Source organism: Phaethon aethereus (assembly GCF_964289735.1).
Source record: "Phaethon aethereus genome assembly, chromosome: 10".
Lineage (NCBI taxonomy): Eukaryota > Metazoa > Chordata > Aves > Phaethontiformes > Phaethontidae > Phaethon > Phaethon aethereus.
In genome coordinates this window covers 4,278,411-4,295,251 of record NC_138586.1, presented here as the reverse complement: position 1 = coordinate 4,295,251, position 16,841 = coordinate 4,278,411, and the positions used below count along the sequence as shown (strand labels likewise).

The 16,841-nt window shown below is 38.0% G+C and overlaps 1 protein-coding gene across 1 annotated transcript; it reads right to left on the bottom strand.

The window, feature by feature from the left end:
* Window positions 1-1,397: 1,397 nt before the first annotated feature.
* On the bottom strand, window positions 1,398-16,219 carry ACSL4 (acyl-CoA synthetase long chain family member 4; the record flags this gene model as incomplete). The annotated part of the gene is made up of 14 exons (XM_082004035.1): window positions 15,438-16,219; window positions 14,954-15,131; window positions 13,050-13,159; window positions 12,808-12,946; window positions 11,336-11,486; window positions 10,034-10,157; window positions 9,178-9,249; window positions 6,303-6,442; window positions 5,667-5,839; window positions 5,390-5,464; window positions 4,968-5,159; window positions 4,302-4,416; window positions 3,429-3,586; window positions 1,398-1,555 (listed from the first exon to the last, which is right to left on the bottom strand). Exons 1-14 carry the CDS (start codon window positions 15,786-15,788, stop codon window positions 1,398-1,400), a joined length of 2,136 nt encoding a protein of 711 aa, XP_081860161.1. The 5' UTR covers window positions 15,789-16,219.
* Between the last annotated feature and the right edge of the window lie 622 nt (window positions 16,220-16,841).

Genomic DNA, 16,841 nt, shown 5'->3' with positions numbered 1-16,841 from the left:
TACAAAATGTAAGCAACATATATAAAATGATTCAGAAAGTGCAAAGTAGAACAGTATCAAGAGCCTCCACTTTTTACAGCATTTATGGTTCAAGTGTGAATAGCTAGCAGGGGTGCAGGAGCTCTGTTATAATTCAAAAGAAGACACAGTACAGGATTCTGCACGCAAAACAATGAACTATTGTTAAATTCTATCTTCCCACTTCTTCACATTTATGACTTCCAGTTAATAGAACATTTTTATAATGAATTTCTGTAAAGAGGGTTTTGTCCCTTTTTACAAGTTCCATAAAATAAAAATTCCCTGGCCACAGTCTACTTTTCCATAAGTAAAACAAGATGATATGGGGAAACTACTGTTGGTTTCTGGTTGCCTTGTTATGCTTATCATATTTAAAAGGTGAACGGAAATCCTTTCCATAAAGGTAATATAGACATTTAGACTCTGATTCTCTAAATTACATACAGGTAACCTGTACTGTTACTCACATGTACGTGAAGGTCTAGAGGATCAGTGCCTTAAAAACAAAAGCCGACCCAAAACTCCTTTGAGTTTCAAGTCTGCTTAGAGACAACTGCCCATCAACTTCGCAGTTGTTTGCCAGTCAAGGCGCAAGTTTTGTGTTTTGCATTCAGGTGATGATTTCTCATCAGTACCTCCTGTAGCAGTGCAAGTCTTTGTTTTCTTTTATGCTGTGTGTCTGAAGCGTTGCTTGAATTAAAACAAGTAAAAATGTATTTGGTGAGTTGGAGCTCTTGAATGAGATTTTAAATAACTTGATTTTAGAAAGCTTTTCAGTTCACCTTTATTTCCGTAAGTGTACTTTATATTCCTTCTTAGGCACTGTAAATATTCAAGGTACTAACTGATGTGCAGAAGACTACATCCATTCTCAAGCAGTGCATTATTAGTGATCTCTAGCAAGTTCTTGACTAATGTTGTTGTTTTGTTTTTGTTTTTAAATGAAGAAGGGTAGACTTTTAAGTACGCTCTTCTCCTCCCTCACTAAGTATCTTATGATGACGGAAGAATCACCACAGTTAATTAATTTTGCTCTTTGAAATTTAGGCTAGACTTCAGAATGAATTAAAAAGAAGTTGCAAGCAGTCTGAATATGCTAGAGAAACAATAATAATAAAATCACCTGGTCATACTGCTTTACATAATGATGCCTGTCTCAAAACTGGAGATGATCACATGAAGACTCATGTGAAGACCATCAGTATCTAACTGGCTGCTAATTAAGAATTTGGAGTCTAAGATATTCTGTTGTACTCAACAGAGATTATAGAAACATTCATCCATTTGATGTATTTTCTAAATGCGTGGTATCTACAGTATACACAGACATCCAAAATTGAGGCATGAGAAGGAACCATCTGCACAACATAACCTGTTTATTTGCCTCCATACATTCTTTCGATGTCGTTGAGGTAATGGTTTTTCAGTTCTTTTCTTTTCAGCTTGAAAGCATCTGTTACTAACCCAGTCTCGGGGGTCCATGGTTCAGGGCTTAACCGTACTTTGATGGGTATTTCAAACCTTTCTAATTTCACTGCAGGAACAAGAAGAAACAAAAGCATGACTATGATTACATAGCCAAATGAAATAATAATTCATGCTATCTAAAAACCTAAGGTGAGCACTCTGTAGCTTGTATAATATAGTGTCCTACTTACAGAAGTAACCTTACAGAAGGGCCACAAGCAAATTTAGTCTTGTACCAATGCTGAGTGCTGGTTAGTGTGCAAATATTCTAGTAACACATTGTCCTTATAGCTTGTATTGGATGTGACAGTGTAAAACCTAAAGCTTGCAACAAATGAGCGTGTAGCCTGAAGATGTAAGACTACTGTCACAAGAGGATACACTGAAATCTAGAGTTGTATCTTTATTATAGGAATGTAGTAATAACTAGATTAACTCAGACTAGGCAGACGTGCTTCCTGTTTAAATTATAATGGCGTACTTCTACAATTCCCATGATTGAATGATTCTTTCCCAAATTTTCCCTTCCCTTTGAGTTTAGAGCTCAAAATAAAGGGACTTCTCTGTATTTTTTTGTTACGTTAGTCACTTATTTTCCCTTCAGCTGGAAACAGTGGCTTGGCACATGCACAGTCTCATTGCAACCAAAGCTGCTTCTACCTCTTGCCCAGGCAACAGGCCAAAGCGGGTAAGCAAGGGAGGAGGTAGGTAACTGCTTCAGGGAGAAGGGCAGCGACGTCTGGAACGGGGCAGGGAGCTGCTGCATGTGTGCAATACTTGAGGGACGGAGCTATCAGCTCCTGCAGATGGGCTTCTAATAGGATTCCCCCCACACAGACTTGCAGCCGAGTTGCTAGGACAGCTTGTGGACAGCAGCCTCCGTCTGGCAGCAAGCGTAGCTCAGTTGGGATTGCTGGCTGTAAGGCTGTCCTGGGAGCTCTTCTGTCCCTCTCACTTCAAACTGCTATTGGAAGGTACTGTTTCATCTTACTTAGATATATGCCTGCTCATGATGAAGGTATATTATGTTCTGCTAAGAACGAGCACAATCTCTTTGAAATACTTTTAGAAAAAAGTCTCAAATAAATTAGTTGTATCTCAATGGTTGAGTACTATCTGGGAAGTAGAATGTATAAGCAAAAATTTTTGAATAAACAAAGCTATATGGGTAGTAATTTGCCGAGTTCATAATAGAAAACACAGACTAAAATGTTTAAACCCAAGTCTGAGACCTATGGATTGATTTTTTTTTTTTCTTAAAGGCAAGACTTAATACTGCCTTCATTCTTGTTTTCAAAAGGCAGATTCTCCTCTCTAAAGTTTGAGGGGCAGTGCCTCGCGTGTGCTTCAGTCCAGTATTACTACTTCCTTGTATGAGGTGCCAGGTGCTTTAAAGACACTTTTGCCCAGTTTGTTAATTTTTTTGGTGCCATAAAGGATTGATGAGGCTTTTGATCATTCAGGACAACAGCAAGGAATAGCAGGCTTTTAAGCCATTACAACCCCAAGGATCATGGTTGTTCAAAGCTGTAAGGAACAAAGTTGCATTGGAGGGAGGGGAGAAGCTTTGAAATCTCTTGCTCTACTAGTTTTCTTACCAGCAAATGTCTTGTAACTTTCCTTTCAAATTGATAGCTCTTTTGGACCTTATTTTAACTGTATTGGTCAAGTAACCTGTCTCTAGAAGTTTGTTAAAAAAAAAACCAGATTTTTTTAGAAAACAAAAAAAAGATAAAAGTAGTTAATACAACCAAAAAGTATGCCAATTCCTGGGATAATGGGCAACAATTTGATGTGGTCTTTGCCTCTGATTAAACCATTAAGTTTTGGCAGATACAGAGGCAACAGGAAGCAGGAAGATCAGTTAGTATGGATAACTGAAAATTTTTTGCTGGATAAGCACCATGACACTGGCTAGCACGATAAGCTGCTTTACTTACTTTTGTTTGCCACTTCTTTAATCTCTCGCAGTATTTCAGCTTCCATTGTAGGATTGTTACAAATATCTACCCAGGTTCCACTGATGCCTTTCTGCTCAGCTAATGCTGTCAGCTTCTTCTGATTAGGAACCACAAAACTGATCACGTAAGACTGGTCGCTACCACACGATGGCAAGAGAAGGAAGGAAAAGAGATTCAATCAGTGGAGGCTTCCATTTCAGGGAGTAAAGTGCTTACTTGCTGTTAGATACACAGATCCACAGTGCTTTCTGAACTGTAGCTATTCCCCATACAGAATCTTTCTTGTACATTAAGTCTTCACAACTGATGACTTACCAAAGGTGTTCTAAGTTGTTTTACAACATTGGGTTTGATTGGTGTCATGCTTTTCTGTAACTTCACAAGTGCACCTCTCTGTCTAGCTTCCCATCTACATCTGGTGTTTAGCTAGTTCTCTTCCATTTCCCTTCCTGTAGTGTGTTAGGGAGAGGGGAGACTGGGACTATTTCCAAAACCCAGTGGAGAGCTTTGGATCCGGTGCAAAGTGTTCAGACTAACTTTTCTCTGGTATTTGTCCAGAAAGCCAAAACACATCATAAATACAATGACACCTGTTTGGGGAAGGGATGGGGTGGAATTGGAGTGTATGAGGATAGGAGAAATGCCAACAGAAAAATACAGGTCACTTCTTCAGGTTTTAGGGAATCTGGGCACCTGTGCCACTTCAGAGATGCTGCTTATAACTTGTGCTCTGGTAGGGGGGTCTGTTCAATGGAAACCATGGAAAACTATAGTGTATCATCAGAGAAGTGGGTCAGAGCCTATATTTCATGTTTACCCTAAATGGAGTTGATAAATTAATACCACTCTTACCTTTTGGCATAAGCACAGATATTATCGATCAATGGACAGTTCTTCAGTGCTGCCTCTACTTTGCCCAGAGATACATATTCCCCTGCTTGTAGCTTTACCAAGTCTTTCTTACGATCTAGGAGATGAATGGGAAGGGGGGGGGGGGGGGGAAACAAGCTTGTTCCATTTAAACTTTTGCATTTCCACATACTCATTTGCAAAGCCACTATATATGTATTTTGTGCAATGCTATGCAAGATTCTTAATAAACATGAATTAAAACATCTTACTAAAATTTTAAAGTGGCTACTAACAGGTACATATTCTGCCAGCTTTATAAAGGCTTCTGTAAGAAAGTTTATATAGCACTACACTTGTCATGTAACTTGTATGAAAGTGGTGGGACTCTGATTTTACAGCTTTGTAATTAATACCAAAAATTTATTTATTCTTTTAAAGTCCATGTGCTAAATTTAGATAGTGATAATGTCACAGGAAAAGGCATCACTTCCAAAATTCTCCTACAGCTGTGAAGACTTTTGGGAATGTGTTTTCTGTTGTGATTCTGTAAGCAAGTAACCTTTAAGTAGATTAGCCCTGGCAAAGCCAACAGGATCAATAGCAGGCTTATAATTATGTTTAGTCAAGATCTTGTTATAGATTAAGATATCAAAAATTGAGGCCGACCTATGATCTGCAGACACCCATCCGGATGAAATTCCCCTATATCTCCTGTACAAAACCATCTCTGACCATTCTCATCAATGGAGAACTCTTCAGTTGTCTTCTCTTGGTTTTTAAAATATCCCATTGAGACATTAGGTCCACCAATTATAATTTCCCCTCTAGGATTAGGCTTGTCTTTATTAGTATAGCCCCCTGAAAAACAAGAAACACCCCCCCCAATTATTTTTAACTTGTATATTCTGCTGACAAGAAAATATTTTGAAACTTTAGCTTGAAGTTAATGCACACAAATCAATGACTATTATAAAAGATAAAGAACAATAACAATCATATGCTACACCTAGTTGAGCAGATAGGCAAGGAAACCAGGTAAGCAGTGGTTAAATTAGTTACTCTGAAATCGAAACATTTAATGCTCTCACCTTCTTGCCAGTCTCTCAATTTTATTTCACAACAAATAAGAGGAGCTCCAACTCTGCCAGTGCTGTAATCAGCAACTTAGGGAGAGAACAAGGAAGAATAGAGAGATGTTTGTCATTTGAAACATAAACTCAAACCATAAATAAGGCAGTAGCTTATCTCAAGTTACTTTATTGCAGTTAAGAACTACAGCTATTTTGACTATACAAAAAAATCCCCACCAAACCCTCCTGTGTATCTGTATCTTAAATTATTTATTTCCAGAAGCATTTTAACTACCTTCTGTAATTGTTCCAGCTCCACATGTTTCTGTTAGTCCATAGCCTTGACCAACAGGACAGCAAAAACAGATGTTCATGAATCTTTGTGTCTGAGGTGAGAGTGGTGCTCCTCCAGAAAGCATCATACGGACATTCCCTCCCAGTAGTGCCTTTACTTTTTTAAACAATAGTCTTGAAAGAAGGAAAAAAGCATTAAAAATCATTCACTCGGCTCACTTTTCTAAAAAGAGAGAGACACAAACCTTCTTCTTCTTCCCTATCTGGAACACCTTAAAAGTAACTCAGTCATTCACTGATTTTAGCGGACAGCAAGGATAATCAAAAACATTACCTCTTGTGTAACCTTTGAAGATGGCAGAATTCCTGTTAACTAAACAAACATTCCAATTTTATTGCTAATAAAAAGCAATCCAATGAAAACTAAGTAGTCATCTGTTCTGAAGATTAGTCATTCCTACCATTAAAATCTTACCCTTTTCCCGTAAGAACTTGTATTATTTCAATTAGTCATTAGATGATATTTGCATGTTGGATGAGAATGATCTGATGTCAGACAGCTTAGATGATTACTCTTTTAGACTGTCTTAACAAATCCCAAGGAAAAAGGTACACTTAGACTGTGAATTATACTTACACGTTACACAGAGGTGCATCGTATCCCCTCTTGATTTGTTCCAGTTTGTAGTCATAGCCTATCTTGAACAGAGTTCTCTGAATGTAGTTCATCTCTTGAACTTTACTCATGACATTTTTATAAATTCTGTCCATTATCTCCTGCAAAGTGTTAAAAAAGCAAGGAAAATTATCACATAGAGTAGACTAGCATGTGTAAATCAAATTCCATGTTAAAAATGAAATAGGAAAACTATTATTCTTTCTTTAAAACAGATAATACAGTAAGAGTGAAAATGCCTGCATCATTGGTAAGGTAATGCTTCACTGTAATGCTTTTCATGTGTGACCAATTGGTTAATTTATAGGTCATCACAGCTTGGAGCTATTTGAAATGGGTGGAATGAAGTATGGAAAATGCAGTAGAAGATTAGTGACTTAGCCTTACTTTTCTCCATTTGCTTTTTTCTCCTCACACCAGTATCACTAGAGAGGGAGAACCCTCATGCTGTAGAATACACCTTATACTAGAAAACTTGCCTTGAATTAGGCAGACAGGTAAGTCAAGGGCGAGTAATTCGGTAACCGTTGTGCGTCTTCAGGCATACTGCAGTAATTGGTAGTGCCCCTTGCGTTTCTACAAATGGCGCTCTAAACCTCAGATTTGGTTTGAAAATACTTTCCACCCCTCATTCTGAAGATGCCTTTTCCATCAACCACAGCTACAAATCTTGGGTAACGCACCATAGTGTAATAGAACTTGCTATATGATACTGCTTATGTTATCGATAACATCTTGGCCTCTACTTAATGTGACAAACTGATTTAGAAAATTTTTACTGCAAGTTTAGCTAAATCCCTTTGCTAAAGGTTGGTATATGCCATGCAAGCTTTATTGTGCTTAGAAGTCCTGATGCTGTACTTCACCCACAGCAACTGGCAAGCACAGGGGAGTCAACTGAGATCTCATTTCACCACTTCCTTTTCCAAGAAAAGTTTTTCAACTTTCAAAGCAACATGGTTGCAGTAATTCTAGTTACCTGACCAAAAAACCACAGTCCTGTCACAGACAAGAAGTTAATTTCCATTAAAATAATAAGCTTATGATCACTAAAATACACAGTATTTAAAATAAATAGTATTTAACAGAAATTTAAGGATTGGCTCATTCAAGTTTGTTACAGAGCACAATGCTTTGAAGTATTTACGTGCTTTCTAACAAAAGTCAAATTAAAATTGAAAAGCAAGCTATGAAAATGATGCGCTGTGAAGTATCAGAGATCAAAATATTAAAGTCTTATTTGAAACCACTCTCATTAATGTGCTTGAGTTCCTTCAAATCTTCACGACTGGGACTTATACAAACTAAAATTTCAGAAAAACTACACTATCTTCAGGACAGTTTACCTGCAGAATATTATCTAATATTTCCAAAAGCCAGACAAGTATCTTAAAGCAGAATTAAATGTAGATTTTGGAAAGACTAGAGAGGCATGACAAGGTATTTGGAATTACAAAGGCTGGAAGGAACTATTAATGCTTATTACAATGTTCTGATTGAATCAAATATTTAGAAATATTTGTGTCTCTGGATTTTGTTAGAATTATTTTCCATTTCAGTTCTTATACGTTCTAATCACTGGTGATGTTACGACGCTTTGACGATAAAAACAAGACAATAGTTCTAGAGAGAGAAATATTTATTAGATGATACTACATAAGTGTTGTTCCTACTAGGGCTTTCTGAAGGTTTTTCCTCTTTGCTGTAGATAGTTGAACTCTAGATTCTGTATGCTATCAACTGAAAATGGATCATGAGTTTCTATTTTATTTTTTCTCTGTTAACTTCTTTGTGATAGTAAGTCTGTAGAGTCAGACATTTAGGTGGGGTTCTCAGCATTATCACTGTTCTGCAGTTAATTCATGTCTTCACCAGGAAATAAATTTAAATAGATAATCTCTAAAAAGCTGAGGTTCTCAAGACAAAATAACTTTCACTCAGTTAATAATTAAGAAAAAGACCACACCTATATGTATGATTATTATTTTATTTTAAAAAAAAGCAAGTAAATGATTTAAACTCTTGGCTGTTCCCAAAAGATGCTGCAGAACAACCAAATCCAACCAAAACTCACTACTCCCAAATGAGACTAAATCCTCCTACTTGCCCACCACCACGTGGCAAAAGCTGGTGTTACCAGTTTTATGAGCCACAGATGTGATACGATCAAAGAGGCACATGTGATTCCAGGACACATGAGGAGGGTTTTTGCATTAGAAAGATGCAAACATTTGTGTATTTTGCAGATAGCGCCTTGTGGAATGCAAAAGCCTGGTGACCCACAGGCCAACGTGAGCTATGTCGGCAACAGGAGTTACAGTCTCCTGACCATTTTTTTCTTAGGAGAGGAGACTAAGCATGGCCTGCTTACCCTAAGAACAGCAAGACAGACTTAGCCTAAGTGTTACCTTGGAGACAAGCAGCTGAGATTGAGCACCCCACAACTGTGGCAGCACAGCTTAATGTGCCAAGTTCTGTAACTCATCCAAACGCCCAGACCCTTCAAGTGTCCATGTTAGCCAAAGCCACCCACCCTGCTTGCTCCCTATGCAAAAAGGAGTTTCAGGCTGTGAATGTCAAAGACTTTCTGTATCCTATTATATCAGTAGCCCAGTAAAACATCACTTGTAGCTATTAAAACACATTTACAGTTTAGGATCAAAAAGGGTCTTGACTTTAGCATAGATACATTCTTGTGCTCATCTGCAGCATCAGTACTCAGTTCAAGCAATGACAACTGGAACTTCTACATTTTGCTTTTTTCCTATTAGTGACAGTTACACATGAAGAGGAAAAAAAGTTGGTAAATAGATTTTTTTTTTTTCTGCATACTTACAGGCACAGCTGCCATCAGTGTAGGCTTAAGTACAGTACAGTCTCCTTTGCTTCCCTTCTTAATTTTACTTGACTGTAATAAGGAAAAAATGACAGTTTATGAAGCTGAAAACCAAGCAGCTCTTTAGAAAATGACTAAAAAAAGAGGGAGATATATTAGCATGTAATTTCTTTAAATTTCTTCCCCTGTCCCTCCAAAAAACATTTCCTGTGTAAATTTTTTTTCCCCATTGTGATGGAAAAAGTAACAATTAACAGCAATTTTGACCAAAATACTAGATGTTTTACCAGCCCAACCTGATTAAATCCACTTTGTATATCTTTTTCTTACTTCCTCCCTCTAGTACTTGCTTTTTCCTCCATCTTCCTCCAGGAGTTGCTTTTGCCTGATGTAAAACATACAGAAGCATTCTTTTCCAGCTTAATTTGCTCTTATTTATCTTAATTGTTGAATGGAAAAAGGCGAAGGACTAAATAGAAGATCTACGATAACTGGATAAAGAACTGATAAAGTGAGACCAGAAACTTGAAGTCACTTTAAACAGTCTTACATTCAGCTAATCTATTAATAGCTGTTCTTATTCTGATATTCAGTGGATAATGCTACATGCATTTATTAGGTTTTCTTTTAGATTTCCTAAGTATCATAAAAGTAAAGGTTTTAATAAAATTTATATGGTATGACCCGCTGTTATAGTTCACCAGGAACATTAATCTGCATCATTTTCTGAAAAAAAGATTACATTTCTGAAGAGTGCCATACACATCAGCACCTCCTTAATGAAAGAGGACTAAGTGAGGAGAATGCAGACTGCAAGAGCTAAAGTTTTCTTTTCCTTTCCCCCTCTGCCCCTTACCTGATCCGATAGTGTGAGTGGAGAGGAATAGCCAATCCTGCAGCCGTAAGTGATGCAAGAAATTTCTGCAGTCAATTCTAATACATGGGCCAGAGGCAAATAACCAATATAAGTGTCCTTGGGCCTAGGAAAGGATTATCTAATTAACAATGATGCACGAGTGGACTGAAAATACTGTTTAACAGTTTCATTGTGTGCTTAGTTAATTACTTTCTGAAAAACTTGCATCACAAGTGAGGATTATGCTTCTGCATGCAAGAAGGGAGTGATTTCAAACCATGGTTTATAAACAAAATGGGGAAAATCCCACTGCACTCAAATCAATATAAAGTACAGGATTTGTCTTGTTTTATAGGAAACTCAAAGATTCCTTAGTGCTCCACTGCTATTTCCTCTCCATGTGGCAGATTTCATCCCAGGTATGAAATTAAGGATGAAATCACTGTATTTTAAAATAATCACCAATGCTTATTTTAATGATCAATGATATAAAGCCTTGACAGTCATCATAGCATCTCATTCTACAATAGCTTAGTAGAGAGCTGATCACTGAAGTACTGAGGCTTATTTCAGGAAATAATTTCTCAGAGATTTCTCAGCAAGAAGCTTAGAGCTGTCACTTAACAACAGCTTTCCGCATCACGTCAGAACTGGTTTTATATCCTATCAAAAAAGCAGTTTAGCAATGTTGCTTATTTCAGCTATTAAACCCTTCATGAATGCAGTGACAAACACACCCACATTCACAAATAATATTTTCAGAAATTTATGTGAGGGAATTTGTAGTTGGTTTTACTATTGTCAATGCACAGTTTATTACTTTTCTGCTCATTTCAGTGAGTATACTAGAGCAGATTCTGCAGCACGTGCATTAACTATTCAAAGTGGTGTGTCTAGATAAATGGAGTGGCACGCTCTGACATGCTTCCTGAAGTGATTCTAACTGCCTGAAAACATCTAAGAAAAACTTCCCAAGTTTGACTAGATGAGGAATCTCCTTATCTGGTGTCATCTTCTGATGCACAAGAGAACACAAAAACCTATCACAGACCTAAAAGCTATGGGGAATAATAACAAAAAGTAGACACAGCATGTGAGATGAGCTAGAAGGGCATCCTTTTCAAACAACAGGGTAAGTTCACGCACACAAGATCTATTTCTTGTATATTAAAGATTAGTGGGCTCACAATAAAATGAAGAAATTTGGTAACACCTGATGCTAGCAACAGACTTTCTATAAACGTGTACTTTTGGAGGTTCTGTTTTATCTCTCCATTCACATGACAATCAAGTGTTTCTTACCCCAGTCCAGGTATTCTCTCACACTGTCCCGTCATTCCAGCTATTAAGTTTTTATGCATCATCATCACTCCTTTAGGTCTCCCAGTAGAGCCACTGGTGTACATTACTAAAGCCAAGTCTGTAGGAACAGGTCTGCTTGGCAGAATGCTTGCTACAAAATGCAGGAGAAAAATTGTTACTGATTCTTAGCTACTCTCTAATTTGTTATTTCTGTAATTAATCAATGTGAATGTGTCTGTAATCAACCAGTGTGAAACAGGTGCTTCAAAAGTAGGCACAGTGTGCTGCTAAGTGGTCAGTGGTAGATGCAGATGAAGAGAGTAGTGGTCTGTTTTTAAAAGGAAGTGAGGGAAGGCAGATTTTGAAAGAAATGACAAGTATTTGGGCATCTACACAATCTGGGTGATACTTTTGTCATTGTCTTATAGCTGACTGAAAGTTTCATAGAAGAAGCTTTTTGAAGACCAAGTAAACCTGTCAAGAGCAGAGAATGGGAGAAATACAGTACTGGAAAGAAACAACAGGTTAAGAAAAAACCAAAAGCAAAACACCCCAAAAGGCTGCAAGGCAGCTTTTCTGTCACTCGCTCTTCCAAAGCCAAGGTTGTAGAGCTAAGACTACTTTATTTTTATTTTTTTAAATTAACCTTCCTCAGGTAAGCTAGCAGTAAGCTCACAACCCTTGACTTTTGATTTTTGTTTTAATGCCTTGGCATTTATTCTCAGGATGAAAATTATTAGCTTTCATAGCTTTCACAGCTAGAGAGGCAGCAGACCTGTACTTTAAGCTGATCAGAGATAAGCAGTTGTAATGAATGTGTGCTTCTCTGCAAAAAACCTCTTTGCCAGTTTCTCTCCTCTTTTATTCAAGAGAGGAGAGAGCTGGCAAAGCACAGACTGCTGATTTAAGGAAAAGAGATGATCAAGGTTGGTTTTTCCTTCCTTAAAGCAGATTGTTACACTCATTCCTGGCTGCCCAATGTAGCAAGGGACATAATGGTTATTCCTCTCGCCCAAGGTGCTTTTTAGCTACAGACTGGTTAAGAAAAAATACATTTCCAAGCCAACAAGCAAAATAAAAGGCCTCTCCTCTTTTCTTAGGAAAAATAGTGAATGTAAGATGAATAAAGAGGTAAGACTAGCAGAAAATGGAACACTGCACTAGATTCTATTTCACTTCCTAAAACAAAGGCAGAGTTTTAAAATTAAATTATTCTGATTATGGTTTAGAAGTTAAAAAAAAAAGTTTTATCCTGAAATATCTGATACTCGAACAAAGGTGCAGGACGATAAATAGATATCAGAAAAACTTTGTTTATTTAAAGGAAGCCAGAGGATGAACTGGCAATCTGCCACTGCCTTTGTGTTAGAGATATGCATGGGTGTGTTTTTTTCTGCTATGCATCCCTCTTAACCTAGGTCCGATTCCACTGTTAACATTGCTTGATTAGCTCTCTGAAGTGATTCACTTACAGTTTTCTGGTTTGGCTCCCAGCTCTTCTACTGTCTGCATACTATGGATCTCCACATTTTCAGGGTATCCTGATTTATTGATAGTCTTCTTGTCCACATAAATGATATGCTTAAGACAGGAGACTTGTGGCAATGCAGTCTATAGAAGAGAAATTACATTTTTAGTACTGACTGCACTGTAGTGTTACAGTAGGATTGTTTATAAGCAGGTAAAGCTGGTACCAGGTAATTAAGGTAATTACCTTAAGTTTGCCCTCAAGAAGTTCTACACTAGTGACCAGATATGACGCTCCACACTCATTAAGACCATAGGTTACTGCCTCTTCACCCAGGGTGGCATACAAGGTAACAACTGTTACAGGAAGGAGACAGAGAGAGAACATAAAAGAAATGTTAAAGTAATACCAAATTCAAAAGCTCTTGCTTTAGCTCACTGGAAAGCATTGCGGGAGGATGGGGTAGGGGCATAAAATTAGCTCAATGGGGAATTTTCTCTTTTGGAAATAAAACCGCTTTTAATTTTTTCTACATCAGGATCTTATGCCCCGAGAGACCTCTGGAATGAGGACAGTTGTATAGGAAGCATTTCTTTACCAAGAGGGTGGTCAAACACTGGAACAGGCTTCCGTGTGAGGTGGTCAACGCCCCAAGCCTGTCAGTGTTTAAGAGGCATTTGGACAACACCCTTAACACCATGCTTTAACTTTTGGTCAGCCCTGAATTGGTCAGGTAGTCGGGCGAGATGGTTGTTGTAGGTCCCTTCCAACTGAAATAGTCTGTTCTATTCTATGGAAGAAATCATCAAAACAAAGAGATCCACCAAAACCCAACAATAATGCGCTAAGCAATCATGCCGTAAACAACTGAGAACACATGTTCTGCCCCAACCTCTTTGCAGCCAGAACTTGGGGGGAGAGGTGACCCTCTAAACACTGCGGGGCACCAGTCACTGCTTAAAGCCATGTACTTCTACAAGCAGCTCTTTCAGCAGCATCAGCTACTTTGCTTGCTCCTGTGAAATTACTGATGGGGGCAAGGCAGAGAATCAGACTGAGGAATAGGACTGTTCGTCATATTGCTAAATTATTTTTAACCCTCACTGGCTACAGTGATGCCATTAAGTGCCTCACAGGCACCAAGGAGTTCACCTCTTCCCATCATCTCTCTATTGAAAAAAAACCCTTTCCTTTAGTATTGTCTGCTCTCTCAAACTCTTAACCTCCAAAGACCATTTAAAGGCATCTAATATTCCTATGAAATAGGGTTCATATGGAAGGGACAAAAAGAGAGTAATGTTATATAGCTGATTCTTCCTGCCTCTCAAATAATGAGGCTCAAGACCAAATTAACCATCCTTTCCTACTTCAATAGCAATGTCAGCTCTTCCATTATTGCCCTTTAACAGCCTCTCTCATACTCTACTGTGTGACCTTCTCACACGGTCAGCTACTACTAATACTGGAAGAAATAAGAGGCAGCCTCGTGCAAGCAAAGACATAAGGTAGCAACAAAAATAAGCTATGGGTCCTAGTGTGTTGTATGCAGACTGCACAGGTGAGTGCATAGTAACCCTTGCCACTTCACTGAGAAGTTTGTATGCATTAAGTCAGATTAGAGATTTTTTGATAGCTTAAATAAAAAAAAAACCCCATATACATAATTGTAATCAACTTGAGCAGCTTAAAAATATCACCAAAACCCCTTCACGCTAGCATATGATCTTGATTCTTCTCTCTCCTAATAACTTTATTTCATGTTTTGGATGCATCGGTCAGGATACAGACAGAAAATACTATAAAAACATTCCGCATTTTGGGAGGAGAAATGCAACTACTGTCATCTTCAGAGTATTTAAAAAAAAAACACACAAGTAGTAACTGTACTGTTCTGTCATTTAACATCTAGAACATTACTACAACAAAATCAGAAAAAACAGTCTCCTAAGTATAAGCAAGTTAATTTGGGGGATCTCCGCAACGCGTAGAATAGACAGGAAACTTGTAAGAATCAGACCATAGGCAGAGTGAGTTTATGAAATTCTTATACCATCAATGACAGGACTGGCAGATTCAAAACGCTTAACAGCGAAACCAGTGCTGAGAAATGGTTCTAAAATACATCAGCATTAAACAAGTTCAGCACTCACGAGGGAAGTTGTACTTGAAGCAGGTTAGAGCTGCAATCATCCATTCTGCTCGGGTCTCGCAGAATATGACAACAGTACTCTTTGGGGTTAGTCCCAGGGCAGTCAGTCCACTCCCCAAGCGATTCACTTTCTCATTTACTTCTTCATAGGATAACCACCTGTAAGTTCCTAAAATTAACTGTTGAGGAAGAAAAAAAAAAAATTATGACGACAAGAAGCTGCTGGTACAGCTCTACAAGCTTATGTGAGTTGGTGCGTAACACCATGAGCACACGCATTGCCACTCATTTAAAAAAAAAATAAATTCCTTTTGTTTTTCTTCAAGTAGAATAAACAGTATCCTGTATTCTGTTATGCTTTAACTGCTATAAAATGGATGTTTTCTATCATGAGGTGGTGATTAGTAGAGACCTCCATTATCTAAGGCAAGAAGCAAAGCAGCTCAAAACCAAATCAGAATTAATGACAAAATTGTAAGTGTTACCTTTTTGAACACTTTTCCATTTGGTTGCATTTCATTTTCTTCACTCAGTATTTCTCTAGTCCCAAGACAGTCCTTCTTCCCAAACTTTGCTAAAGCATGGTCAAACAGCTTGTCCAACGTGTCTGCTCCAGGAATGTTTATGTTTGCTAGTGAGTCAAGATGAGTGACAGAACGGTAGGGGCTTCCAGGTTTGTCCGAGATGGGTTTAGCTTTTAAACGTTTTGCCATAGCCTTTTTCTTCTTAGCATTGGTAAGAAAATACCATGGAATAAATACAAGCATACTGTACACAGATATTAACAAGTACAAAGGCAGCAAGAGAATGGCATGTACTTCTAGCCTAAGTTTCATTGCAGGTATTTAAAAAAGAAAATCTCTTATTGTGTTCTGAAGCAGGCAAGAGCAAAGCAGCAGTGCAGTATGGTGCAGGAAGAAGCAACAGTAAGTGAGGCTTAGGTAGTTGTTTCAGAGCAGCTGCTAAAATTTTAGTAACCTTTGATAGCCAACAGTGGACACCTGGGGGTGGAGACCAGAGCCAAGCAGAGAGCAGGAAAAAAAAACAGAAAAAAGAATTAAATTAGTAATCTTACAGTCAGTCCATTAGTGTTAGTCCTTCTAAGAGTTCACTTCAAACGCATCAAGACAAAGGAGACTGAAGTAACTGACTTAGGAGGCATGTACCCTGTACGACATAGCAGTGTACTGCTCTGAAGACGAAAGAGGATTAATCTTTTCCATACTTGTTTGGTGCTTCCACAAATATTTACTTTTCAAAGACTTTTCCGCACTATCTCTGTTTGAATAGTTCAGGGCTGTTGAGATTAAGCCTGTCCTTCGCATCATAATATTGTGTTTACGCTACTTCAGTAATGCTACAATTGTGTAATTACGGGAAAGGTCAACCGTTGTTTTCCCCCTAAATATTTGTACTACAGAGAAAAGATACAGTAGATTTCTTTACTGTTTTTCAGATTATATCAATTTATATTCAGAATAAAATGTATCTTGATACAGAGTCCTCAAAAGTCTACGTGTTGTAATCTAACAACTATATAATATTCCAAAACTGCTTTATTAACATTGCCGCAGCAACCGACTTTTTAATCTATTACTTTTCAACTATGAATGTCAGACTCTTGGAAAGGGATTACACAGATTTGCTTCCCCCCCCTCCAAAGAGTACATCAATCTAGGCATTTCAGAACTCCGGGTATGGAAAATGGAATCCAGTGTGACCAGTTTAATCCAACTTAAAATAAAACACAATTTGGCAAGATGTTGTCTGCATGTCAGAAATCTTTCCTCATTTAGGAGAACTGGGCCTGAAGGTGAGTGGGAGAAAAACAAAAGCATCGTAGTAAACCATGGTTGTGGCTAACCCGCTAGTCTGTAACTAGTCTGCAC